Here is a 24,516-nt window from a genome sequence, read left to right on the forward strand (position 1 = left end):
CGTGTTACATACTCAACATTCCCGACCTGTAGTGCGACAATGAGACGTCATGGGAGCGCCGTAACCATTTATACTTGTGTGGTGCGTGATGGTCGCGCCATTAGTTGCAATATTCTCCTGAACAGAGATGTCGCTGTTGTGAAAAGGCTATTGTAACCTACTTTACACAGTAGAAGAAGCTGTCAGTAGCATTGGCATCAATGGCAGTAAAAGCCATAGAGACAGTAAAAGATAAAAGCTAGCCTCTGTGATGATACTTCAAACTTTGGTTGCTGGCTATTCACAACTACCATCATTACCATCTAGTTTTAAAGGTGTGTGCAGATAGATAGACAGACAGATAGATAGATACTTTATTCATCCCGAGGGATATTTTAATAATTTAAAAATTTTAGCTAGCTGGCTAGCTAGCTAGCAGTTGGCTGAGTTTGTGTAATTTCCTAAAGTGGAAAGAGATTTTGTTCAGGTCTTAGCAGATATCCCATTTGCCAGAGGGATGGCAAATAATCGCTTTTGACTCAAAACCCAGATTGCTGTTAAAAAGGTGCGGTCTAGAATCATTGTGGAGACATGGAGAGGCTTGGTAGGTATTATAAGAACCGTTTTGAGAGCTTTGAATGTAAATAAAGATGTTTCCACTGATTATTTAAAAAGGGTATGAATAATTTTGGACGTGCCATTTTTAATAAAAATGTTAAAAAAATATGAAAATGCTTCTTTTTTTATTCCATGTTTCTACCACATTGTCTTACAACCTTTTGACATGTGGTTGTGTCATTTTCAATCAGAACAAACATATCGATAGAGAGAAAATCAACATTGAATCAATATTTGCCAGGGGTATGAATAATTTTGTTCTTAACTGTATATGCACAATACATATTTCGTTAATACTATTTGAGTGAATTGATCCCCCTGTGTATTGCTAAGTTGAATGCTAATTTGAATAACAAGTAAAGTGAAGTAACCTCAGACTGACTCCTGTTATATGCTCTGACCGGCATACCGTGGTGAACATCATTCCCATCATTGAAATTATACAGTCCTACCCAAACCACATTAACAATGTAATTTGCCATAAGATAAGGGAATGTTTTTAATGAGTCATTGATTTAACATTTAATTTCACAAAACCACATCTTCCTTAACAGATATACCCTTGCTCTTCAGAATTTTGCAATGTAATTTACAATGCAATGCACAATTCTGGTTGATTCTGATGGGGTTCTGTTTAGTCTTTCAGTAATTTCACTATATTGTGTGTATATTCATTTTCCGGCTGACCCATTCCACAAAGTTTAACCGGCATTAAGTCTCTATGGAGAGGCTGGTATATATATGGGCAAAACCGCTCACAAAGTGTAAACCAAATGACATCTGGGTCCTTGTTGATCAAACATTGGAAAACACTGAAACAGAAAGCAATCATTAGGGTTAATCATACTGTATGTAGACACATGGTTGAGTAATATTAATAATAACTGGCAATTGATAAATATTGCATGGAGACATGAAAAGAACATTTCCACTTCCTGTCTGTTTCACTTTACGGACATATTATAGGACCCTAAGGGGTGTCAAACTTATATAGGCAGTGAGCCGGATTTGTTGGAATGAGACCTCGTGGGGGCTGTCATGGTCATTATCATTTTTATGCATGAGTATCAGATAGGTTTGATAATATATTCCTGTACTATACCCATTACCACTTATGTGCAAACAAGTACAAATCATGTACTGCTGTCATATAATGCTCTCATATACTGCTCTTTTCCTCTTGAAATACTCTAGTTCCATGTCAGTTTTATCAGCATCTTCCTTCCTAAGGATGGTTTGAAATGCTATCTTTAATCAATTTACATATCATAAAGACATTGCTTATCACTAGGGCTGTCAGCGTTAAGGCAAGACACTACAGGTGAAAAGGGTAAAAATTTGAACTAGCAGATATCCCTATGAAACTTCCCCAGTTGATTACTTTAATTTACATTAATATGAGAAAAAACATGTTACATGTTTACATTACATGTTTTCTGTAATTTAATGTTTACATATGCAAATTAGGCATTATCTTATTAAATATGCACTAATTTGCATACATTTAAAAGACGAAAACTCAGCATTGGATACAGCCAAAAATATGAAAGTTCAAAATTATGTTTTCATTGTGTTCACATATTAGATGGGGGGGGTAAGTATGTAGAGGATGTGTGTTGGAGAAGATGGAGAAGATTCAATAGAAGTATGGGCTTTAATGTTTGGATTTTTTTTATATGGGGGGGATTATCTGAGTTAATAATGTCTGGTGAAAATGTCATGCAAATAGCTCCATTGGAAGTATACTTAGTGAAAATGTTGACGTATTCAATACTTATTTTCCCCGCTGTAAATGTGGATGGCTGGAGTTTGCCATGCTACTGAGACTTGCCTGCAATCATGTTCTATAGTCAGATGAAATGAAAATGTAGCTTTTTCTAAGGATGACTATACTTAAAAGATTGCCATGCCAAACAAAGTATGGAGTTTTGGGGGGCTTTTAAGCCTTTATTTGACAGGACAGTGAAGAGATGACGGGATGTTTCACAGTGCAATATTGTGGTGATGGATATCTTAAAGATTAAGGAATATTTTTATAAAAAAATATAAAAATGATTAATGTCATGTTCTGGCCCATTATCTTTTAAAATCCCTGTATCTTGGAATTAGGTTACAATACAGGACTCATTTTGCCTTGACATGCCACATGCATACTTTAAATAACAGTAACACCAAACAAAAATCTTGCATACCCCAAGTTGCATACTGTAAACTTACCTACAGCAGGCCTCTTGCAGTTTGGGTGGCTGCTGATAACTGAGGTATGGTAAGCAGGCTTCTGACACCATGTCTACATCTGATTCATCTACATATAGATAGATAATAAGAAAATATTCATAAGAACCTCACATCTAGACAAAATAAATGTTTTATATAGAATTACCACAGTGCCACCTGTGGTTGTATAGAGTAACCTGTGGTAGCTCTATACAAAACATATTGATGTCAATGGGGCATTTTGCCCATGTTCAGGGTGGAAAGTAAAAAAAGAAAGATTTGCATAAGACAAGTCAAATTTATGTTTTTAAAAAGGGATCGTGGAGAATAAAGAAACAAATATAAAAAAAATCTTTGTATATTCTTAGGTGTTTGGGTGCTCTGAAAATGAGAACCAAAATGATTTTTCAGACTTGTGAGGTCTGCTGTTCAGACCCTGAAGGAATTTATTTTCTGTACATTGCCACAATGTGAATGCCATGGTTTGCTGGTGGAAATAACAGCAGGGCACAGAGGCCTGTCTACTGTAGAAGAACCTTTCATTAGGAAACTAGAATGTCCCACCTTGATCAGAACTTTGTTATAGGAGAAAAAAAAAAAACATTGTGTTTGTTAAAAAATGACTATCGGCCAATATATTGTTTTTTTTTTTTAAATCAAATATCGAAATTGGTATTGGCCTTCAAATTCCCATAGTGGTCGGGCTCTAAACCTTTTTGCTTTGTTGCCAGCATAAAAACAAGTAGTCTATAGGCTTACTGTTGGCCTATCCTTGCAATGACAAGATAAAATATTTTGTCTAATGCGCAAATCTGAAACTAAATGGGATGAATTGAACGATGTAGGACAAAGCATAGGCCTAGTCCATATCAAAAAAAGTTTAAACAACTTGGAACTCTGGCTTTCACCATTGCAGTCTTTATTAATGCCATTTAATCAAAGCGCAATCTGCAACATATAACTGGCTTAAACAGACAATCTGGCGGGTTTTAGGAGATTAAACACAACCCCTAAAAAACAAACCAGGCTTCTGAGACTCGGATTTTATTTGATTTTATTCGTCAGACTGGACTTTGACGAAGATGTAATAAACATCGAACATTGAAGCACTTCTCTCTGCCACACACTGAGTCTTTCCTTTACTCAATTAACTAATTAATTAACTAATCTAATTAACTATAAGATGACACCAACATCAACTGGGGACAAATCATGACGGAGAGATAAGGAGGTAAGAGAATATGACTGTAGACATACCAAGATCTAGGGACACACACAAAGGGCCAAGTCCCTGGAGGTAAGCCAACTGGAGCTTGGAATTGAGGCTTTGAGTGTAATTAGGTCCAGCCTTGGCAGAAGTCTGTGCTTGCTTTGTCAGGTAGGCGGCTATTTTTGGTATCACTGTTTTCGATGCTCTCTTCTTCAAGAAATCAGTGCAAACTTCTCCCATAGTACAAAGAAGCTGAGGAATCAACACATTACAGAATTAATCAAAGCACTCAAAAAAATAACGTGACATGCACAAATGCATCATAAATAACGTGAGATGCACAAATCACATTAAAGAAACATAAGTGGCACAAAATGCTGTCAAAGTCACTCTAATGTCTAAAGACTGTTGGGTAATTCAATTTACTTTATAATTAAATAACATTATATATATATATATTTTAACACAGGTGTTCGTGCAATTACACAGAGACGTGTCTATCCTTTACATTTCTTACCTCTTCTATAGTAAACATAAGCAAAATATTAGCCGATATTATTTCCGCTCTTCTTGCTGACCATCTAAAAAGTTATGTTACAAATGTTACTTTCAAAATTGTATGACCGACCCTGATTCGCTAACACATCTACAGAATGGCTGGTAGCCTTATTCAACCAGGATAGCCCAGAGCCTAATGGTACATTTTCACACAGTGAAATTTTGCATTGCTGTCATTAAAGGAGCATTTCACAGACCTCACTCCTAGAATGTTATAATAGTGTCAGTCTCTTTTTGTTAAGCTAAGCTAACAGGCTAGGCATTTACCCTGCAGAGGAAGCTGATAAGTAACTATGATGGCAGATGGTAGTTTTGAAACTGATATGGCAAAAGGGGATTTTGACGATATTGTGCAGGAATACGATTCTCATTACTGCCTGTACGAGCCGCGATACAGTGACGAACAGGAGGCCTGCAGCAAGACCTGCTCTTGTTGCTAACTCTGCCTGTCTTTTCGACCCTGACTTCGGATTACCCCTTGGATTATTCTGTCTGAATTCTCTGCCTCGGAGGAATTAAGAACTGTAATTTTTGTTTTGGAATTTTGTACACGATCTTCTGTGCTTTTTGGGACTTTACCTGTTTTCATGGAATAAACTCTTAACTAAACTTTGCAATTAAGTCACACTCTGTTCCTGGTAGTTCAGGGGATTGTTCCAGGGCTACCACCCCGGAGACCAGGGTTCAAGATCCGAGTGTAACAGTAAGTACTCGTTCATTCAACTTTTGACCTATAATCCATATTGACCTTGCAGAAACCACAATAAAATCTTTGATTTTTCAACGACAACCAGGTGAAAGAAACAAATGTAGCCATCTAGCTCCATAGACCCCCATTTTGTTTGTGCACTTATTCGTGATCGCCCCTAGTGGAACTGCAACAGATTGCAGGTACAATGGAGTTCATAGGGAGTGAACCGGCTCTCTGTAAACAGGCTCTGACCTTAGCTTTGGAAGCTAAGCTGGCTAGGCTAGGCTAGGCAGGCAGGCTAGGCTTTTTTTCCTGCGGAGAAAGCTAGTAAGTAACAACGATGGCGGATGGTAAATCTGAAACTGATATGGCAAATGGGGATTCTGAAGATCTGGTGTGCGAATCCGATGCTTGTTATGTTATTACATTACATAACATTTATCAGACACTTCTTGACCAAAGTGACTTACAGTACATATGTCAGCTATATTACAAGGGATCACATTGTCCCCGGAGCAACTTGGGGCCTTGCTCAAGGGCACAACGATGGAAGCTGGGAATTGAACCAACAACTTTCAGGCTACTGCACGCTAGCCCAGCTCCTTAACCACTACACTCTACCACCGCCCCTTACCTGTACAAGGCGCAGTACAGCGATGACCAGTTGAGGATAATTGAGGAATAGGAGGCCTACAGCAGGACCTGCCTGTCGAGTAGGAAGACCCCAGGCTGACTGGAGCGGGGTCGTGTCAGTGCTCTCGCGAAATCGGCTTGATTTCGGCAGTAGCCTTATGTTACTCACAAATTATCGCACAAATGAATAGCACATTAGTTAAATGTCGGATATGCTAGCCTATGCTGTCAATTCGTGGGACATCTGACATGGAAATATGTAAAATGCATTTTCGTGTTAAAGTAGCCAGATGATGTGCTTGTGGTAAGGTTTGCAAAATAGCGATTTTTGAACATTTCCATATGAAGAAATGAACCTTCGATATATGGCCACAAGATAAAGTGCAATCCTCATTTAGAATTAGAATCCTCATTAATGACAAAATGTAACAGTATTGAGTCCCTCTGTGTGCTTGGCTACTTCCTAGGGGAGTTGCTTGGTAGGGCACCAAAGAGCAGTGAAAGGCAAGTGAGCAGTGAAAGGGAATTCTGAGAGTTGTTGGCTTTAATCCTCATACACATTTTTGGCTTTTTCTTGGTCAAGAAGGCACTGACTTCAATGATGACTCCACATTTCTACTACATAAATGACTTAATTTAAATACACATTCATCTTCCCAATGGTGAAATGCTCCTTTAAGGTTAAATGGAGACAACATTCACCCTGATTGGGTGAAATGAGACCGAAATCAAATCAATTACCGATAAGTATCGGGGAATTTTATACCCCTCGAGGAAACATTATACTCCATGGATGCTACTTATCCTTAAAATTAACTTTTTTTGGGTCAGGTTTGGGTTAACATGTTTTGGAAAATCAGGCAAGGCAGATTGGATCTCCAAAACAGATCAGGTGGGTGCAGGTCAGAGACTGGGACAGAGACTGGGATACCTTAAATGCTTGGGGTATGATAAAAGGATCTTCATCATTGAGACGCTGCTGAAGTACTGGCCAGCAACGATGGACTATGGGAAACAAGTGGTCCTTAAATTCACACATCACATGCACACACAGCTTCAGAATGTGCAGGACCTGCCAACATAAATAAAAACAGACATGACAGAACTTATTTAAATCCTCTTCTGATTAACCTTTACGTTCTACGGCATCCAAATGATTTTACAGACATTTAGCCCTCACACCTGACACAAACTGTGCCTGTTTGAGACTGATGCAGGTGACACGTTTCCTGTCAAGAGCCCACGTTGTTGATCTAGCAAACAAACTTAAGCCCATCAAAAAATGCCATTTTTGCCACATTGATAAAACTAGTGCAGTGCCTGTTCAAGCATGTGTATTCCTGTGTAGAAAACCCTTAGCCCAATTACATCCCTGCAGGTAGTCCTGATTTAAAAATAGGATGATAGGGAAAAACAGAACTCCAGCTATTATTCAATAATGAATATGGAATATTATTATATTGTAATATATTATAATAAATGTGCAGTAAGCAGAAAAGCCATTAATTAACCATTAATAAGTAATATGTGTATGTATTAGTGCTCAATAAGGTCTATATTAAGTGTCATTACACATTTATTAGGTCTTTTCAGCAATGTCTTATTCTTACTCATCTATTCTGGGTAAATCCTTAATAAGGGACTAGTTAGGTTAGGTAAGGTTATTGATATATCGTTTTGATATATAGTATGGGTGAAAATAGAAACATTATATAGCCTTCTACTACATTGCTATAATACGTTACTATTCTGTCATTATAAGTCACATATTCAGACAGTGTATTAAGAGTCTATACAGTCTAATATACAACTATTTTATGCCATACTATATACCATTAACCTTACAGCGGGGAAAATAAGTATTGAACACGTCAACATTTTTTTCAGCAAGTATACTTCCAATGAGGCTATTTGCATGAAATTTTCACCAGACATTAGTATTAACTCAGCTAATCCACCCATATAAAAAATCCAAACATTAAAGTCCATAGGTAGAGTTATGTGCAATAAAGTGGAATAACACAGGAAAAAAGTATTGAACACGCCTGCTGAAATTTCTTAAATACTTTGTGGAAAAGCCTTTATTCGTAATGACAGCTTCAAGGCATTTCCTGTATGATGAAACTAATCAGTCACAGTATTCTGGTGTGTGTTTCGCCCATTCTTTTAAACAGATAGTCCTTTAATATTGAAGATTTCAGGGGTCCCTCTTGAGAATCTTGATCTTTAGTTAACTTCCAAAACTGTTCAATTAAATTGAAGTCAGGGCCTTGATTTCCTTTCTCTGAAACCAATTGAGAGTTTCCTTTGCTGAATGGTATGAATCATTGTCCTGCTGGAAGGTCTAGCCATGTCTCATCCTCATCATCCTGGTGGATGTAAAGATTTTCCCAGAACAAAATTACTCCATTCATCATTCCTTCAACTGTATGAAATCTGCTAGGACCATAAGATGAAAAACAGCCCACACCATGATGCCACCACCTCCAAACCTCACTGTTGGTAGGGTATTTTTAGGGTGATGCACAGTACCATTTCTCCTCCAAATATGGTGTGTATGACATCCGAAAAGTTACATTTTTAACCAGAATACATTCTCTCAGTATTTCATAGGATTGTTCAAATGTTGTGTAGCAAACTTTCAACGAGCTTTGACATGTTTTTCTTCAGCAATAGAGTCATGCGGGATGAGCGTGCATAGAGGCCATGGCGGTGGAGTGCATTACCTATGATTTTCTCTGTAACAATTGTACCTGCTGCCTTTGGAGCTTTCTCAGAGTGGTCCTTGGCTCTTGGGCTACTCTTCTGACTATCCTTCTGACGTCCTGGTCAGAAATATTGCAAGGAGATCCTGTGCATGGCCATTTGATGATGTAGTGATGTTCCTTCCACTTGCAAATAATGGCTCCAATACTGCTTGCTGGATGATTCTGAAGTTTTGAAGTGCATCTGTAACCATTTCCATTAATATGTTTTGCAACAATAAGGTTGCAAAGATCTTGTTAGAGCTCTTTGCTTTTACCCATCATGAAATGTTTGTTGTGTGACACCTTGCTATCAAAAACCTTTTTATAGCTTGTTTGTTCTTTGCCATTCCTTCCGTTTGTGTATTGCTTTTCCTTAGCGTGTTCAATACTTTTTCCCTGTGCCATTCCACTTTTTTACTTTTAGACATTAATGTTTGGATTTTTATATATGTGTGGATTACCTAAGTTAATACTAATGTCCGGTGAAAATTGCTTGCGAATAGCCTCACTGGAAGTATACTTACTGAAAAAAATGTTGACGTGTTCAATACTTATTTTCCCTGCTGTACATCAAGACCAAGTTTATTAAGGTTTTATCAAGAATACATTACCTACTGATTAAGAATAAGAAATTGTTTAAACTAAAGTGTTACCGTTTAGCCTAACTGAATAACTTGATAGAGAAGACAAACCATTTTGTGGAATTATTACATCGTCATATGAAATTTGCAACGATGTGACATCGCAAAATCAGTCTCTGGTAGCCTAAAAGTGACACCATGCTCTGTCTGCCACTCATTGTCTGTAACTGGTCATGCTTTTCATGTGAGGCATTCTGAAACCGTCCTTAAATTCGGTACCAAGCAAATTGAATTGTCGCTTGTTTGAATTTGGGACCTTGCAGTCGGAATTGTTGTTTGTTTATTCATAGTCCAAAGACAGTCCAAAGTAGCCTAGGCTTTTCGAAGCGTCAGTTTATTTCACATTGTTTTACATCATTTTAGCCACTGCTTATCTTTGTGGGTTGGCGTGTTGTTGCAAAATCCGCAGAATCATATTATGCAAGCAAATCACATACAGAGGCAGCCTTGATATTTGAGGACGGTCATACATGATAATCATCTAAACATGTTGCAATCGCTTGACTTTCTACTCATGTGCACTGATCCAGTGCTGCCAAAGCTCATTGGTTCCTATATTGATTGCTACGTTGAAACTGTGGAAGTGGTTGCTAGGCTGTTGCTAGGGTATTTGCCATGATTGCTAGACTAGATAGATAGATAGATAGATAGATAGATAGATAGATACTTTATTGATCCCCAGAGACTGTTGCTAGGGTACTTGAGGTGGTTGCTAGGCGGTTGCTAGGTTAGTTGTGATGGTTGCTTTGCTAGTTGCTAGATCAATCTCATTGGTTGGTATATTGGTTGCTAGGTTATAACTGTTGAAGTGGTTGCTAGGCTGTTGCTAGGGTATTTGACATGGTTGGTAAGTTGTTGATAGGGTACTTAAGGCAGTTGCTAGGCTGTCTCTAGGTTAGTTGTGGTGGTTGCTATGCTGGTTACTAGGTTAATCTCATTGGTTGCTAGGTTGTAACTATGGAAGTGGTTGCTAGGCTGTTGCTAGGGTAGTTATGGTGGTTGCCATGTTGGTTGCTAGGTTGTCATCGTGGAAGAGGTTGATAGGTTGTTGCTAGGGTACTTGATGTGGTTGCTAGGCAGTTGCCAGGTGAGTTGTGGTGGTTGCTATGATGGTTCCTTGGTTAATCTCATTGGTTGCTATATTGGTTGCTAAATTGTAAATGTGAAAGTGGTTGCTAGGCGGTTGCTAGGATATTTGACATGGTTGCTAGGCTGTTGCTATGGTACTTCAGGTGGTTGCTAGGCTGTTAGGATAGTTATGGTGGTTGCTATGCTGGTTGCTAGGTTAATCATGTCAGTTGCTATGTCGTAACTGTGGAAGTGGTTGCTAGGCTTTTGCCAGGGTATTTGACGTGGTTGCTAGACTGTTGCTAAGGTAGTTATGGTGTTTGCTATGCTGGTTGCTAGGGTAATCATGTTGGTTGCTATTTTGTTTGCTAGGTTGTTATCGTGGAAGTAATAAAAGTCATATAGTCATATATCGGCGCAATGTATGATTTCCAGCCGTGTTATTTGCCATTGTGGAACTATTTTTTCAGATACCTCACAACCGCATATAAACTTCCGAAAAGAAGGTCTCGCGGAAAGACTACAACATGTAAACAGCCTCCGTTTCCGTTTCCGGTGGCGCAGTAATATCAACGTGCAATGAGTCTTTCAACAGAAATCAATGGGATTTTGGCCCCAGCAGTGGCGCGACTGGCTGGGGCACCTGCACCGTACGCCGGCGACCCGGGTTCGATTCCCGCCCCGTGGTCCTTTCCGGATCCCACCCCGACTCTCACTCCCACTCACTTCCTGTCAATCTCCACTATCCCATCTAATTTAAGGCATAAAAAGCCCAAAAAAGATACTTAAAAAAAAAAGAAATCAATGACATTTTACAAAATGCCAAATAAAACACGGCATAAACTGTATTTCGCTACGCTACTTGTTTTGGAACGTCAACAAACACCACTAACCACTCGGTGAGTTGCACAGTTTTGAAAACGAACGTTAAGGGTTGCTTTAAGGACATGTTTGTGCATGCCCATAGGAAGCCATTCTGAAGTAGTCAAAGGTGATTCAAAACGAGTCAGAAAAGTCGAGACAGGACCAATCGTCAAAATGTCGGTGTCCACCACTCTAGTTCATCCAAAACAAAGCAGAATAGGGACTCAAAGTGCTAAATACCGGAATTATCCTTTAATACTTAATACTTTGTATTCAATACTTGACCAATGGCTGCAACCCTATTACTTCAACCTATTATTGCACTGATATAGTTTTTATATTACTTGTCTACATTATTCTCTTATATGTCCATATTTATTTTATGCTGGTCTCTAGACTTTATTCTTGCACTGTTGGACTTACTTATTTGCACCATCACCATGACACTCACTCTCATAGAGCACCTTACCATGCATATGGAACTACGGGCTCAGTCCCTGCCCCATCATTGCAAGAACCTCATGCTTGATCATCCTTAAGCACACTATGTGGATATTTTATTACGTTTTTTAGTATTTAGTATTTTAGTATTTTTTTATCTTCTACTGTCTCTATTGTGCAGTGGAGTTTTTTATATTTATATATTACTTTTTCTGCTGTAAGTCCATGTTGTGTGTGATGTCTGTATGCTACTGAGACCTTGAATTTCCCCTTGGGGATCAATAAAGTATAAAACCATATATCCTTGGACGATGCGCGACTATTTTCCTCTAGCCTCAAACCGTGAGAATGAAAGCTAACTACTTTGACGTTCTTCTTAAAGTGACAGGCACTCAAATAGAACTGTAATAGTTTAAAAAATCAATATGAAGTATTCAAATTACTAAATATTTTTGCTATTAGTAATTATACAGATCATACAATATCATACATTATTAACAAAATATATAGTTTATGAATTCCGAAATATGAAATAGAAACATATGACCATATAAGCCATCGTTTTCCATGTGTGTGTGGAGGGCCGAGCAGAGACTAGGATCTGTATATGGAGTATATGGAAATTGTGACGTTAAAGGTGCTGCGATGAAAAATTTGGGTGCACCTAAATTATGTGCTGGTGCACCTAAATAAAAAAAGGTTAGCCGCACTAGTGCAACCAATGCAAAAAGTTACGGTACGTGTCCATTATTGCTCTCCCTCGTCGCGGCATGTGTGCGTGTAGTAGGCTAAAGTGTATGGTGTAACATTTTATTTTATCTAATTACCCAATGCCAATGCCGGAACATATATTTCTGACAGACTATTGTTCCGGACCGGAAGACTAGAGCAAAGGAGAGAACTTGTTTACCGAAGATGTACTTTCATTGGCTAACCGCCTCGCGTTAACCGCTCTCATTTGCATAAAGTTCAGCAGAGCCCAACTTCTCCACGCACCTTTTCTGCTCGAATGGCCGCGCCGTCTTCCCGAGGTACATTGTGAACGCGTTAACTACGCCTTGCCGCTCTCCACTTGTTTTCTTTTGGGGGGGGGGGGGGTTGGGGTGCACTGTTAAAAAAAAATCTAGAGGAAACACTGAGATGTGGGAATGTGGTATGTTCTTTCAACAGACACTGTCAAATGCCTCAACCTTTGGTCATTTGGGGTCCCTCCCTTGATGATCACTGCTTTCAGCTTTATTTTCATTTGCATTCATTTGAAATACCTTTACTGCAAGTCCATGTTTCTCATTTTCCCATCAGCCAAAATAAGCACATTTAGTTTACTTCTGTTTTAAATAAATTGCAACTTTTCCATGAGCCCACCATCATTCTAAAGTAAATTGCTTTGCTTTGGGTGTGATCAGAGTGAGTAGTGGAGAATGGATGAAATGTTCCAGCCTGGAGGCACACCAAAAAAATTAATTTGCCAAGGGCCGTTACAGAACATTATCCAACACTGCAACTGGAATAATAGCCAAAGATGCACAGTACCTTGAGTCGGAGTCTGGGACTGGACATGGAAAGAAGATGGATGCAGCGCTCCATCACGTCTTTGGCTATGGTGATATGGGGGGGCAAGACGGTGTCCATGCTGACACCATTTGAGTCTATACTCTCTGCATGGTCTTCAGCCACTGATGAAATGTCTTGATAAGAGACAAAAAGGTACAAGCCAGGAATATCAAGAGGCAGTATAACCATCTGTGGGACAAACAAGCTTTTTTCCACTCAAATAAATCACATCAAAACATGACCCTTCAAATAAAATCTGTGTGACCACCACATAGGCTATTAAATTTCTATTTTGTTCCTCTTTCATGTAGAGGTAGACCGATATATCGTTTTTTAGTACTTTTAGTACCTTTAAGGTGTAAAAGGATAAACATTTACTCCATAAACCATCCTTAAAGGTGCTCTAAGTGATGTCACATGTTTTTTTAGGCTAAAACATTTATTGTCACTTACAGCAAACATCAACTCACCATCGCTAGCTGGCTGTTCCCTGAATACACTAAAAAAACACAGTCTCTGTGGACAGCCCAGGCTTCAAAAATGGCAACAAAAATAACCTGGGGCAAAAAAACATAACAAAAAATTCCAGCAAATCACAGACGAGATGCACGTTTAGGAGAGTTTCAATTGCACGGGAGGGAGGGGGAGGGGGTAGCGGGCTAGGTCTCTTTTGTTTGAACATCAACAGAAGTGACGTTACCCAGCATTGCTTAGAGCGCCTTTAACTCCGTATTTTGCCCTTTTTTTCTCATAGAAGTATTCAAATCAAATTCAGTATGTGATTTTGTTATTGCGGCAGATCAATGAATATCGGCCCAGAATATCGGCCAGATATCGGTTATCCGCCATGCTAAGTCATAGATATTGATATCGGTATCGGCCTTAAAAAAAGCATATCGGTCGACCCCTAATTTCATGTAGATATGGTCTTCTTTCGTTAGTAGACTAATAATTCAGTGGAAATGCATGGATTCCAGTTTCTTCCAGTAGCAGCAACTGGAATCCATGCATTTCCACAGAATTATTTTTGGAATCTGATCCCTTATCATACCTGTTCATTCTTACTCGTCATTTCGACTTTATCGTGACTAAATTCAAGATGGCTGCAAACACTAAACTTCGTGAAGATACTGTCTGTATAAATCGTCTTGTAAGTAAACTACCAGGGTCATTCCACGTAAGTTCAACCAGGGCCCACGCACTTAGGTCTCAAAAAATTCAGAAATTTTTCTCTTGATTTAATTTCCTTACTGAGATAAGTAGAAACACTCTCACAAAAAGCAATGAACAGAAAATAAATCCCTTCAGGGTCTGAACAGCAGACCTCACAAGTCTGAAAAATCATTTTTGGTTATCATTTAAGAGCACCCAAACACCTTGTGGGAATATACAAAGATTTTTTAAATATGTTTTCTTTATTCTCCATGATCCCTTCTTTTTGAAAACACCAATTTGACTTGTCTTATGCAAATCTTTCTTTTTTATTTTCCATCCTGAACATGGGCAAAATGCCCCATTGACATCAATATGTTTTATATAGAGTCACCACACACTGCCACCTGTGTGGTTGTATAGAGTAACCTATGGTAGCTCTATACAAAACATATTGATGTCAATGGCATTTTGGCCCATGTTCAGGGTGGAAAGTGAAAAAAGAAAGATTTGCATAAGACAAGTCAAATTGGTGTTTTTAAAAAGAAAAGATCATGGAGAACATTTTTTTTAAAAAAATCTTTGTATATTCCCACAAGGTGTTTGGGTGCTCTGAAAATGAGAACCAAAATTATTTTTAAGACTTGTAAGGTCTGCTGTTCAGACCCTGAAGGAATTTATTTTCTGTTCATTGTTTTTTGTGAAAGTGTTTCTACTTATCTCAGAAAGGAAAATAAATCAAGAGCCTATGTTGAGTACAAATATGTCTTCTGAAGGCTTAAACAGAGCCCAGCCAAAAACTCCAATAAAATTTGTATCAACTTTGAGGGACAGCTATGACCATGCAGGATTATCCAGACCAAATGTGACGATTTTGCTACATACTATTCCTATTTATGTACCAGCATGCACAATTTGAGCCTCCAACATGGTTTAGTTCTTGTGCTGTGGGCTTGTGAACTTTGACAAAAAAAAGAGGCCGAACAAAATCGACACCCCCCTCCCCCTGTGAAACTGGCTGTATCTTCGAAAGTATTGATCTTACATAACAGTAATTTTACAGTGTGTCTCCTGGGTAACATAGGTACACCTGGTAATTTTTTCAGAATTTTTTGAGACCTAAGTGCATGGGCCCTGGTTGAATTGACGTGGAATGACCCACCACAGTGCTTTTTCAAAGTTCTCAATGTCTCGTTTTAAATGTCAGGGCCCTCAGAAGTCGACCAATGAAGTGTGGAGATACATTGAGCCTCGTAAATGGTGTAAAACAGTGATTTATTTGCATGGCTAGCCCGATGCCGAAGCACCACCATTGAAAAAGCTGTTGGTAGCATCGGCTAACTAGCGCCAGATTTTGGAGTGCAGGGGAAAAGCCGAGATGGGCTATGAGACATACGTTCACACTCGGTATCATGTTTCAACACACTTTAGGTCAATATCACACCGAATTCTCGAGAAGTTCGGTGTGATATTGACCAAAAGTGTGTTGAAACATGATACCGACTGTGAACTTTTGTCTCATAGCTCATCTACCAATGAAGTGTGGAGCTACTTTGAGCCTCGTAAATGGTGTAAAACAGTGATTTATTTGCATGGTTAGCCCGATACCCAAGGCACCCCCATTGAAAATCTGTTGGTACTGTAGCATCGGCTAACTAGCGCCAGATTTCGGAGTGCAGGGGGCAAGCCGAGATGAGCTATGAGACAAAAAGTTCACACTCGGTATCATGTTTCAACACACTTTAGGTCAATATCACACCGAACTTTTTCTTTAAATCGAAACAATGTCTTTTAGTGCTTGTGGACTGATATACAGTAGGCTACTGGCAATTATCATCCCGGCCATAATTTGAGGATTTATGGGTAGGATATGCCTCCAAATTGTGTGATGCGTCCGAACAGCAGCATCTGGTGGTTGAATGTCATCGCGCTTTTTATCATCGCTCGCCAAACATTTTAATCAAAATTGTAAATCTTACACAAAAGTATAAAATAATCTAAACTTCATTCACTCTCCGTGTATAGATCAAGACAGACTTGCGGAACAGGCTGCAGGGCAACAGTCTGACAGCCTGCATGGAAATAAGCATAAATGGTCCGCACTTGTAAAAGAGTGCAATTACCAAAGGGCCCTTGTTGTTTTGCACTTTCTTTTACACTTCAATGTTGTATCATTTGTAGTGTTTGTTAAAATGACACACATTAATTCACTGTTCTTGTTTCAGTTGTTATGTTGTTTAGCATTTTTAACACAAATATTTGTAACTGCAACTGTTATTTTGATAAATAACTGTTATACATCATTTTTATAATAAAAATTCAAAATAATTGTTAAATGTGGTACAGAGTCTTTAGTCCATGGCACAAACAAATCCCAACACCCCCCAGACGCCCCCCGCCCCACCCTACCACCTTGACTAACACATTTTCTGCAGGAAACCCTGGACTTCTCTTAAATATTTAGCCTGATCAACACCACAGCGCAAATTAGGTTCAATAGGCTACTCATGCACGCAAATTAACTAGTTTGTTCTTATCACAACAAAGTCAATCCCGGAAAAGTTATTACATGTAGCAGTTAGCAACATGTAAGAGCCTTAGGTGGTAAGGTAGGCCTAATGTTAGAACACAGCTGAGTCTCCACTCGCGGACACTACTCGCGGTTAACATTAGGCTATTCATTTATCAACTGTGACATGTAGTGTTTGTGCCGCCAACGCCCCAAAAGTATATTGTGGCTTTTGTATGCTTAACATCACGGTGGTGCGCCGTGAGATTTTGTCATACTAAATAGTGTACCGGCAGAGAAAACACTCTGTTAGTACTGTAGATCTGCTATACAAACATCAACTAACCTTGGTCATCTTGATCTTTCTGACTGATTATGATCCCTTCAGCCAGCTTCACTTGTCTACTGTAATCCAGTAGAAACTTTCTGGCATCCAAGAGGTCCTTGGACTTCGTCTCCAGTGAAGTTGGTTGCTTCTTGCTGCTGAAGCCCAATGTTACTGAAGTAAAGAAAAGAAAATACAATGTATACAATATAAAATACAAAACCTGGCATGAACCCAAACCTTTCAGCTGTAAACTGAATCACTGACCCCATAGTGAATATGACTAACTCACCTATTGCCTTCATGACGGAGTGGAGTACCTCACAGACCTCTGAAGCCCGCTGGTCATGGTTAAGGTCCAGAGAAGTCAACACATCTTGCACTACATCCATTACTAAAGGTAACAGGGTATCATCTGAATGGGTTACCATGGCAGCAAATACCCTCGGGGCATGTGGTTGGGAACTAGGCCTCCCAAGGTTAAGTGAAATGTCATTAAGCAGATAATCTGCATTACTGTTGATCAGTTCACTAGTTGAGACATACCCACAAGCTTGACATATATCGGACATGGTGCAAACCGCTGATTGGCTAACAAGTGATGACTTGTCCCCTACCTTCTCCAGCACAGAATAGAGAACCATCATCAACAATGGATGGAAGTTAAGACCAAGTACTCTGGAAAAAATTCCAATCCCTTCCAGCTGAAGGCATATCTGCCATATATTACTGTTCAGATGCTTCACATCTCCAACTGGTGCCATGGAATCCTCATTAAGATTTTTGGATATGGCTAATAAGTGGGCTTGACCATGGTTTTCTTGGTCTAAATGAAAAGAATGCTCATAGCTGGTGGGCAAGTGCCAGTTGTCTGCACTTATGTACTCTTCAATCACAGGAGATATAACTGATTTCAAGTCCAGGTGGCTTACTGCAGGCCTTGGTTTCTGATCGCTCTCCATATGAAAACCAGCAGCACCTGCAAGGACCTCATTTAACACCAAAATTGACTGCTTCCTGTATGCTGAGGACTCTCTATAAAGGTCCATGAAGTGATCCACAAGAAGGTTTAGGTTTCCATAATAACCCAACATCTGGCAGATTTCTCTGAGCACTAAATAGATCTTGTCATCTGTGAAGTAAAGGAAGTGTGTTTTTAAGATATGCGAGTTGTGAGTCTCTGACCCATCTTGAACCAATATTGGAAAGCTTCTTTCTTCCACCATCCTTACATCAGTCATATCCATTTCTAAAACATGCATCAAGGCTTTAGAAATACGCTTTAGGTGGACAGCTGAATTTAACATGACCTCCACTTGGGACCCCAAGACTTTCATATAGCCCAAAAACATATTAAGGACAAAAAACTTATGGTGATCATCTGAAGTGCTCATTAGCTGTGGCAAGGAAGATGACAAAACATGAAGGTTTTCTGAAAGAATATCAGTAAAGGCGTGACACCTTGTGGCTTGACTACTTAAATCTTTCAAGACCCTGCTGGATTTCTCCCTAACAGAAGCATCGTCATCATTAACAGCTCCAACTAAAGCCCCAATGAGGGATCCTGTGCACTCTCCTAGGGATGTTGAACACTTGGTCAGGAGATATTCAGACAAGCTCACCAATTCTAACCTCACTCTCCAGTGCTGATGGGCTGAAGTGCAAGAGATGATCTTCTGTAAAACCACAGAAAGTCTTTGAGAGGTATTCTTGGTCCAATCAGAACTTCTCTCAATAGCCAATTCACTCAACTTTTCATGGTGGATTGGTGCTACTTCAACTGTTTCCTTGTTGAGAAGCTGTTCATCATCCATTACGACACTCAACATTTTGTACAGTACCCTAAGAGCCCTCATCACAACAGTATGGCCTCGCGCAACATTGTGACAAATAACCTGACTCAATGTCTGTGTGAGTCCTGGCAAAAATGAGGCCAGTGCATTTCCAAGTGCATAACTCTCCTCTTGGTTCGGAATCACATGGTCTTGATAACAGTCACACTGAAAAGCCAAAGCCTGTAGACAATTCAGTGCAGCTATCTGTACTTCACGAGCCCGCTCCTCTTCTATCAGAGCCAAAATAAGGGAAATGGCTGCACCAAGAGTGGGCAGCATGGAAGGCTCATACAGCTTAAAAACCACATCCCCATAGGCAGCATGTAGGAGGACATCAAGACACTTTAAAACTGATAACTTCAATTCTTCTGAGGCTGAACCTGGCTTTCCTGGATCATTTGGGCAAGAAATACACAGGCATAACTCTGAGAAGATGCTGTAAAGTGACTCCCAATTCCTCACAGAAGTCTTCTCCAAGACATAATGCATTGTGTCCATCACAGCAAGGACAAGACCCTCCTGCTTAGGTCCAGGAATTTTAAGGACAAAGCGTAGTGGGAAGAGAACATAATCCTGAAGCTGCTGCAAGGCTCCATCACTAATGGTATGCAGACAGTTGTTTAATACCTCTACATTTGCAACTGTAGGCTCACGGGTCAAAATCACACAGCTTGGGCGAAGGAAAGCAAAGGCCACCTTGGGACTGTCTATTAGTGCCATCCTCCGGAGAAATGCTGTATAGATGATTCAGATCTATGGAGAGAAAAAAAGATAAAGAACACGATCTAAAAATGAACAAAAACACCTTCATGTTCTCATAGGTAATTTTCCCTAAAATATTTCCACTTAAAGGTGCCCTGCCACACAAAATCGTTTTTACTTGTATTTCTTAAAATATGTTAGGTCCATATGTGTTTGTGCTATGTCGTGGATGTGAAAATGAACAGCTACCTCCTCTGTCAGCTCTAGCCACTGAAAATAAATAAGCGGAGAAATCAGGCCACTTGCAAAAGCTCTTCAGTTTGACAAGGAATTGTTTGAGCTCATTACTATTCATGAGCCCAGTTGAGACCGTTCCCACAGAATTCGTCTATCTCTGTGACAGTTTTCTTAGCCTATGCAAGAATGGCTGAATGTCAACGGGCTTGTGCACTATGCAAAAATTAATAGAACTTCAACAATGCATTTTGCCCAAGAACCCAGAGTTGAGGATGAAATGGCTTCAGTTTATTTTTTGGAACAATGCCACAGTCTTTGCAAAAAGGTTGCTGTTGAAGCCTGGAGCAGTAGGCTACCATCGCGGCAGTCTACGACCAGTGCCCAGTCCGTAAGTAAAACGTTATTGTCAATTCAAGGAAGTGCTATGTTATACAGGTTTAATGCACTTGCTAGCCTAGCAGGTTTAATGCCCATTTGGACAATGCTAGCACTCATTAGCCAAGCTAAGTTCATGCCATGAAGCTAAAATTAGTTGACAACAGCTGTCATGTTATGGATGAATCCGACTAGCAGTTAGCCAATCAGTCAAGCAGCTTAGCTCGTTGAATATTAAAGAGAACTGGCGCAAATCGAGCTGAGTCTTCCTGCAGGCTTTCTATACCACAATAGAATGGCTTGAAACAAGGTAACCAAGGCATGTTTTCCACAAAAAATGTTACAGAGTCCATGGTAGAACTTAGCCTGGGTTTTCCCATGCTGCCTTGCGCATGATTTTATTCACGCTGCTAGGCAGCCTGGATTCCATGGACTTCGTTTTCACCTCAACAAAGGAACCAATCACAGAACGGAGGGGGGACAGCAAGACGATGACGACACACCGAAGCGGTTATGTGCTACGTACAGATGCATTTGATAGACATTCGTAGCGGCTCTGGGCATTCGTAAACCATGTTTTAAATACGAGAAAATGAACTTGTAGTTCCCAGACCCCATCTCAATGAGTTAGCCAGGCTAGGTATTACTTCAGACATTACCACAAAGTAATGAAATACGTGTGGCAGGGCACCTTTAATAGATGTGTGACAATACAGGTGCTGGTCACATAATTAGAATATCATCAATGAACATGTCTCAGACATCGCGAGAAGCAGGATCAGTTTACATCCTGCACCCCCAGCACAGAGGCAGGCTAACGAAACCCGGCTAGCGACTGTTGCAAACGTGTGTATAATGGCAGAGCCTGCGAAAAAGCAGCGAAAACCCTTGATGGAAGATGCAAAGAAAAGGAAAAGAGCTTTAGACCGAGCGAGGGCTCACACACGTATCGAGACGTACAGATGCTAGGGGGAGCTTCGTAGAGAAAAAGCACTCAGGCTTGCCTGGTCTCTTTAAATTTTTCGTTAATGTGGTTTTTACTTATTGTAACGATACGGTCCACCGATAGGGGCGTTTCCCATATAAAAAAATCCAGCGGAGTCGAGCTTTCTTCACTACAGAAAGAGATACAGAGAGCGGTTTATAAAGAAAACTCAGAATCGTACATTTCAAAAAAGGTGGGAAACAGCTGATCTTATCACAGAATTCAAAGTCAACTTGTGTGTTTAGTAGCCTAGGCTATGCTTAGAAACTAAATCAGCCGTCAAAGATTTCAACTTAAGTGACCACTACAACACCATTACTAAAAGTAGGCTATCGGAGCTGCTAGAGCCGCTATCGTAGCCGACCTCAAAGTAAAACAGGGTTCTCACGGGTCATGGAATTTCAGGAATATCATCAGCATTTGAATAAAGTTATGGAACGTCAGAGAATTATATCTTTGGGGGGCAAAGTCATGGAATATCAGGGAATTTTGTTGTAAGAGTTTATTGACTTGCCAAAAATATATTAATACAAATATACACGCAGCATTAGCTTTTTCCATTACTAGGCCTTACTTGCTAGAGTGGTTGTAGTTAGGGTCCGTGTAACGCTTTGCAGTGCTATGTTCTATTTGCAGAATTCACATGAAAAAATATAAAAATAGGCTTAAAAATCTGTTATCCATTCTTTAGGACGGCACAGTAAATGGATTATTGTTGCTTATTTTGATTTTCAATTGAGCACAGTTACGGTTTTCTGTTCAGAAGTTAAAAATTGAAATGATGCGTCAATTTTCTAATTTTCCTTTTAAAGCTTTGTGGTTGGACTGAACCACGAGCACCGGGGGGAGAACACCATCTAGCTGGGCCAGGCTAGATGGTGAAAGAAAGCCCCGCCTGAAGTTTGACTCATTACTTTAGAGATTAATAACTAGAACTTCACATGTTAAACATAACTTTCAGCCTATGTTGAACATATCTAACGTATATTTGAATACCATGGCCATGCCATACCATAGCAAATAATTCCCCAAAGCAGAATGCTTTGCCATTGACGTCAGTCTAGGCTATACAGGCTACCCCAAGCACTGTTTGTCATGGGACATTTTTGCTTATTTAATACTTTACGCTAGACTAGGTTTCATTAGGCTAAATGAAGACACAACAGTGAGTAGGCCTAACAGCAAATAGCCTACATTGCTGTAGGCTACTATGGTCCATTGGTAATGCTCATGTAGGTCTCCAAAGCCTCCCAGAACATGAGTAGGCCTAAAACACGTACACATAAGTATCAGGATGCAGCAATGTCTCCCTCTGCATCTGAAGTCCTGACCGAGCTGACATTATCAATCGCTTGGCACCTTGATGCAAGCTGAACTGTGTTTTGATAGCCCATCCATCTCTACATCCGCTGATAAAATGTGATCACCAACACCGCGCGCCAATATGTATCAGGTCACCCCCCCCCCCCCCCCCTACGCTTGTGGTTCAGCCCAACAAAAACAGTAAAAAAGGCAAAAATCCAATATTAACTGAATTTTATTTTTGTTTCTTATCCAGTTTCTGTTTTTTTTCTTTATCTTGCGTGACTAATGACACATTTAGAAAATAGCAGCAATTATCTATTTGCTGACCCGTTAAAAAAATTGAAAATTAGATTATTGAATATTAGAATACTCACTGAACACATTTTTTATTTGGATCAGATGGATGGAGCAAATAGAACAAAGCATTGCAAAGCGTTACACGGACCTAGTTAGCCCTACTGTTTTTTCAATGCCACGGTTATTATAAATATTTTAATATCCCGATTGGTCATGGAAATTCAGGATTTTTGTCAGGGAAAAGTCATGGAATTTTACATTTGGGAACCCTGGTAAAGATACACTAACAACAGAGCCTTTTTACAAGAGTCACTATTAGCCATTAAAGTGGAAAAAGGTTTATTGTGAATGTGTAATATTTTTTAGTTTATTTCAAGTTCATTGGTGAATAGAAGCAATATTAAAAATGCATTTGAGTATAGAAAATATTAAATGAATTCATGTTGGTTTAATAAACCGTACAGACATACTGTTTTTAATACTCCTGATTCCTGATATCCCAGTGGTGGACGTGCGTGGTCACATCTGGCCCTCTGACAGCGACAAGACAATTATGTGGCCCTCTCTATCATCAAAGTGGCCCATCCCTGATCTATCTCCATAGAACCCCATTCATTTTGGTGTTCTGATGGAGAAACCCGGGAAAAACGGGAGTGTTGGCAGATGATTAGCTACGCCTCTAAGGCGGCGTAGAGGGACCTTCAAAGACATGGATTTTGAGTGTTTGGTAACCGTGACAAGACTTCGGACTTATGGGCTCATCCTGCTAGTGTCTATTGTGTTGTGTATGTGCTTTATGTAAGGCAGTGCCACAAGATGAATGATGAAAACTCTCTAACTCCTCAACATTGGCCACCACCTTAGGACAGCACAAGCACCAAAACACCGTATTCAGCGAGTCATGTGGTGATGACGGTGATGTTTAAACACTTCATTCAAGTTCTATATGACAATTCAGCCATTTAAATAAACGTCAAACTTACCAGAGTTAACTCGATTGAATATCCATATCAATTGATTAAACTAATCATAGTAGTTTAACGATGAGTCTGATGACTTTAGGCTCCGTGACGTAATGACAATAGTGTAAGGACTCTTCTTCTATTAATTCTATTTCTTGGCCGATGACTACTTTTGTAGTATACCGCCACCAACTGTACAGGACTGTGTAATACCAGAGAATAGGCGAGTTCGACTTGCGGCAGATCTGACTAGATGTGATGCATGCTGGGTTGAACACAATGCATACTGGGATGGACGCAATGCTTACTGGCAGAGAATGTCTAATAAGGGGAGAACTGCCACTCTCGAAAAACTTCCGGTTTCTGAACTGGTTGCAGTTCCTTCTGTGGTTCCACATGAGGGAGCTCGTCCACGAGTGCAGAATGCATGAGGGTCTATGGAGCTGTACCCCTCAAAATCCACTTTTCTCGGGATATAATTTTTTTTCAAGTCATTTGAATATTGTATTCGAAAGGGGAGGCAAAGAAAATACACTTGGTTGAGTATTATATTTTTAAAAGTCACTTAATTGTTCAAAAAAGCCTTTCAAACGTTTCAATGACGTCACTCA

The 24,516-nt window shown here is 39.7% G+C and overlaps 1 protein-coding gene across 1 annotated transcript; it reads right to left on the reverse strand.

Moving 5' to 3' along the window:
- Positions 1 to 703: 703 nt before the first annotated feature.
- On the reverse strand, positions 704 to 24,127 carry tti1 (TELO2 interacting protein 1). The gene is made up of 8 exons (XM_048242074.1): positions 23,927 to 24,127; positions 17,500 to 19,795; positions 17,229 to 17,381; positions 13,201 to 13,355; positions 6,838 to 6,978; positions 4,072 to 4,276; positions 2,815 to 2,902; positions 704 to 1,409 (listed from the first exon to the last, which is right to left on the reverse strand). The coding sequence occupies exons 2-8, from the start codon at positions 19,760 to 19,762 to the stop codon at positions 1,232 to 1,234; spliced, it is 3,183 nt and encodes a 1,060-aa protein (XP_048098031.1). The 5' UTR covers positions 19,763 to 19,795; positions 23,927 to 24,127; the 3' UTR covers positions 704 to 1,231.
- Positions 24,128 to 24,516: the final 389 nt, after the last annotated feature.

The sequence above is a fragment of the Alosa alosa genome, chromosome 4 (genome assembly GCF_017589495.1).
Source record: "Alosa alosa isolate M-15738 ecotype Scorff River chromosome 4, AALO_Geno_1.1, whole genome shotgun sequence".
Classification (NCBI taxonomy): Eukaryota; Metazoa; Chordata; class Actinopteri; order Clupeiformes; family Clupeidae; genus Alosa; species Alosa alosa.

Excerpts from the sequence above, each read along its gene's own strand:
- tti1 (XM_048242074.1), bottom strand. The coding sequence starts at position 19,762 with ATGGCACTAATAGACAGTCCCAAGGTGGCCTTTGCTTTCCTTCGCCCA. Across the intron at positions 13,356-17,228 it reads GAAAGATCAAGATGACCAAG|ACATTTCATCAGTGGCTGAA; the intron begins GTTAGTTGATGT and ends TCTCTTATCAAG. Across the intron at positions 6,979-13,200 it reads GTCCCAGACTCCGACTCAAG|GTCCTGCACATTCTGAAGCT; the intron begins GTACTGTGCATC and ends TTATGTTGGCAG.